Source organism: Tupaia chinensis, unplaced genomic scaffold, assembly GCF_000334495.1.
Source record: "Tupaia chinensis unplaced genomic scaffold, TupChi_1.0 Scaffold000258_1, whole genome shotgun sequence".
In the NCBI taxonomy this organism is placed as follows: domain Eukaryota; kingdom Metazoa; phylum Chordata; class Mammalia; order Scandentia; family Tupaiidae; genus Tupaia; species Tupaia belangeri.
Window position 1 is genome coordinate 1,987,825 of NW_006159738.1, and position 4,376 is coordinate 1,992,200.

General features: G+C 59.6%; 1 protein-coding gene across 1 annotated transcript in view; it reads right to left on the minus strand.

Annotated features, from left to right (window-relative positions):
* SETD1B (SET domain containing 1B, histone lysine methyltransferase) overlaps positions 1-4,376 on the minus strand; it is a 31,520-nt gene that overhangs the window by 15,945 nt on the left and 11,199 nt on the right. Inside the window, 2 exon segments of the mRNA XM_027772164.1 lie at positions 1-133; positions 3,673-4,371. The exon segment at positions 1-133 is cut by the window's left edge and continues 276 nt beyond it. Coding sequence (XP_027627965.1) covers positions 1-133; positions 3,673-4,371 — 832 coding nt within the window.

Consider the following 4,376-nt stretch of genomic DNA (forward strand, 5'->3'; position numbering starts at 1 on the left):
GCACGGCAGGGCCTGCCCCTGCCGCCGCCCCGGGGGCCACCACCATGGGCTTGGGGCAGTCAGAGCTGGTGATGGGGGCAGAGGGCATCTCGTCGTCAGAGATCTCCATGTCCTCGCCGGAGGACTGCTGGCCCTGTGGAGAGAGCAGGGGGTGAGCTGGGAAGCCCAGCTGCTCCCAATGGCAGTCAGGGGGGCCTTTCCTGGGGCTAGTGACCCGCAGTGTGGCTCCTGGCTGCGTGGCCAGCGCCAGTTACTCAACTTCTCTGAGCCTCAGTTTCTCTGTTTGCATCATGGGCAGTGCAGCACCTGCCTGGGGAGCTGCCACAAGGAATCACTCTTTCATTCACTCAGCAAATGTTTGCCGGCACCTGCTGCCAGGCCCGGTTCCCAGTGGGAGGGGTCAGACATGCACAGAGAAAACTGCTCTCACAGAGCGAAGAGACAGGGTAACCAAGCAAAAGCGCGGGGAGAACAGACTTCATCCTCCAGGGAAGAAAAAACCTGGGACAGGGCAGGCCCAGGAGGAAGTAAATTCTGTTTCAATTAGAAACACTCTGTTACAATTTGTATCCAGAGAAGATAACACTAATAGCCCACATTTTGCCCTCTCTGCTTTTGTGCTACAGTGTTTCTAAGCCTGTGTGGTGTTTCTTTCTCTCAGACAGGGTCCTGATCCTCCCACCTGAGCATCTGGAAGTGGGGACTGCAGCTGTGCACCACCCCAGCCAGCTCTGTGGGTGGACCTGGGCCTGCAGTGTGGCCTGAGCCTGGGCCCTAGGGAGCACAGGAGTATGCAGGAAGCACGTCCTCAGAACAGCCCCATGGAGTAGGCCTGCATCTCCAGTGTTACTGATGAGAGAAGCCCACAGGCAAAGCTTAGGTAACTTGCTCAAGGGCGCACAGCCAGAGAGCAATGGAGCCCACCAGGAAGCAGCTGGCAGCCTGAGCCCTCAGTGGTGGCAGAGGTGGCATTGCGCGGGGTGGCGCTCGTCTGACGGGGCTCACAGGTGAGTGGCACGTCATACTCTCTCCAGCTGCCAGGACGCCCACAGGGTGTGAGGCGGAGGCTGAGTGGAGTGGGGTGGACTGTGTGTCTTGCCTATCTTTGAGGATAAGTATCTCTCTTGACAGGCGAGGAAACACTCAGAGAGCCTCAGCCCCGGGCCAGGGATGGCCAGGCAGGGCTAGGGCTGGGATTCAAGCCCAGGGGGCTGGCCCGGTGAGGGGCTGTAGTGGGACTCTAGGGACATCTAGGGACAGAACAAGGTGAGTGAGGGAGGAGTTAAAGCAGGCGGGGCTCAGCTCTAGAATGGGACACTGGGCTCTGAGGAGTTGGGAAAGCCAGGCCGGAAGTGCCCTGGACTCCTTACCGTGGAAGTGGAGCTAAGAACTGGTTGAAATCCCAAAAAAGTAGCCAAAGGAATACCAAAGTCTCGACGATGAAAAAGAAAGCGGCAGACAGGTGAAATTATGTGTGAAAGTTGCCTTCCAGTCTAGGAAAATATTTTTGAGAGTGGCCTGGGTTTCAAAGAGATTATGAAACCTTAAAGAAAGAAGAGAAAGGAGAGATGAATTCCTTTTGCAGGTGGAGTGCCCAGCTGGACAGTAGAGAAAGCCAGAAAATATAAATGGGACAACAGGGGCTAATTTCCTCTGAGCTTTTGGTGCTATTTCTGGAATTCAACAGAAAGAATGATTTTCTCTCCTGCCCCAAGATTTGAGCAGTGTTACCAGGAACGTTCACAGCAGTCCACCCCCAGGCCCTTGTCAGGACAAGACGGATACCAAGCCTGTAGCAGCTGCAGGAAGCTCTGTATTTACACAGGGCCCGTCTACACACGCGCGTGCGCACATGCACGCACACGCACTTCCCTTCTCCCACATGCATGTGAGAGAGGGACTCGGATCCAGCCAGATACTCAGTCATCTCCTCAGGAGATCAGTCCTGGACAGCGCCCGAGCAAGGCGAGACACAGAACACAGAGGGTTAAGCCGGCCCGCTGCAGCCAGCCAATCGTAGGGCAGTAGGGTGCCTCAGAGGCTGAGCTCCAGCCAGGCTGCCCTGCCCCGCCCTCTGCCCCACTGGCTGCCCCGGGAGCACTAGCAGGCCGGCCAGTGCTGGGGCATCCGGCGTGGGACTAGGCTTGGAGCTGAGACCATGTGAGGCACGCGCTCTTGCCTGCCGCCCATTTAACACAGATGATGAAACTGAGACTCAGGGAGGGAACGTGCCTTTCCCAAGGTCACATAACCCATTAAGTCACAGAGCTGAGACTCAAGGCTCAAGGGCAGAGCCTGAACGTTTAACCACTAGCCTCTGTGAAGACAGGACTCTCCTCCGGCCTCCACTCCCTCCCACCATTGGTCCCCTTGCCTTGACTTCAGTGCAGGCTGGGCATATAGCTCATCCACCTGGTTCAGCCCCAGGGAGCCCACGTGCTGCTCTCCAAGCCACCAGCAGGGGGCTCCCAAGGGCTGGCCTGGAGCTTCTCGCTACTCAGGTTCCTGGGCATCCCAGAGCTCAGGGCCCAGGGCCCCTTTCCCTGCACTGGCTCTTCGAGGGAGCTCATTCCCTTCTGGTACTCTGGGCTGCTCAGTCCTGACCAGCTGGTCACCCTGGGAAACACCCAGCGGCCCACAGGGAGGGAAAGGGAATGGCAGGGCCAGTAGCCCCCACCTCTGCACACCTGTCAGCTCCCCCTGCCTGGACCCCCTGACCCAGAAACCACTTCCCCAGAACTGCCTGGAGGCGCCCTGGAACCCCAGCCACCTGTGGCCCACTCCTGGGCAGGCCCAGTTCCTCTCTGTTCCTCCCTGAGGCAGCCAAAAGGCGGTGGAATCACAGGGCCCAGGAAGGGGGGCCTCTCCACCACCCACAGGGCCACAGAGCTCTGTCTGGGCTCCTGGCTGCTCACGCCCTGCGGGCCCATGGCTCCAGGCAGGTCTCCAGGAGGGTGTCTGGACCTGGAGGAGGTGGATCAGCTCCCAGGAAGATGACCAGAGCCTTTCCAAGGGACCCTGGAGTCGGCCCTCACCCAGTCCCTGAGTGAAACTTCCTGGGCAGCGTAACGCAGCGAGGTGACAGAGGGTGGGGTGGCCAACTGCTCCTACTTCTGTGTATGTCCCCACCAAGCTGGCTCTTAACTCCTTCGCCCAGCAGAAGGGAAAGTCTACCCTCTGGCCTGCCCCGAGGTCTCACTTCTAGCTCCCTCCTGACCTCGTCCTGAGAGTTCCTCTGGTCAATCCCTCTCCGCCAGTCTGCCTGAGCTTCAAGACCAGCCCTAATCATTCCTAAGCTACCGAACAGAAAAGGGGGCCCAGAACATCACCACAGCCCACATCCTGAGGTCTCCACAAACTCCAACCAAAGAAATCCCAGTCATAATGTATCCCTACAAAAAGTCTTGACTCTTCCCTACTTAACAAGAGCAAGAGAAGGATGCCATGTTTTCCTTCTCTCCATGGCTGCTAGGAAGCTCAGTGCCAACCAGCTGCTCAGTCACCATCCCTGGTGCCTTTTGCCTCCGTTTTATTCTCTAAATCTGTTATACTGGCTTCCCCAGCCCTGCTGCTTCTACGTCTCAGCTACTTATCCCAGATGTTTCAAGGGGAAGAAGGGAAGCCACAGACAGACAGAACCAATTCCAGACAGATGGACACACATGTTGGTACCTCATCCATCCTCTCTGAGGTCGGGGTCCTGTCTCCAGCCAGGTCCAAGGCCACCTCAGCTGCCTGGCCCAGAAGGCCAGCAGGGTCTGGGGGGCCCGGTTCAGGTGGGGGCCGGGGCCCCAGGCCCAGGTCAAGTTCATCGTCCTCATCGGAGTCGGGCAGTGGTGTAGGGCTGATGTCTTCCAGGCCGGTACTGGAGGGGCGGGAGGAGGGTGGCGTGGGGCCGCGGAAGCCCGGCTGGGAGTTGGCGCCAAAGGGAGCCAGAGGAGAGAGCTGTGAGGAGGAGGAGGAGATGGGGCTGCCCTCCATCTGCAGCTCTGTGTCCGAGTCCTGCTCCCCCAGGAAGGGCAGCTTGGTCCGCTGCTCCTTCAGCAGCATCTCGATGCGGGAGTCCAGGCTGTCATGGGGCTTCTCGGGCCCCGCAGGTGACGACTCCAGCGTGGGCGTGCCCGGGCTGTCACAGGGCTCTGGGCTCCAGCCGAAGGTTGGCCGGCCACCTGGCTCCATGCTGTTGGTGTCAGGGGGTGGTGGGCCGGGCGGCGTGCCTGGCTTCTCCTTGGCCAGAGGCTCAGCGGGCGGCAGGGGTGGGGGCGCAGGGGCCCTCCGGAACTCCCCACTGTCCCGGGTCCCAAAGGTGGCGGGAGCAGCAGGCTCCTCGGGGGGGGGGGGGAAAGGGGGCGCCGGGGTGTGATACGGGGACAAAG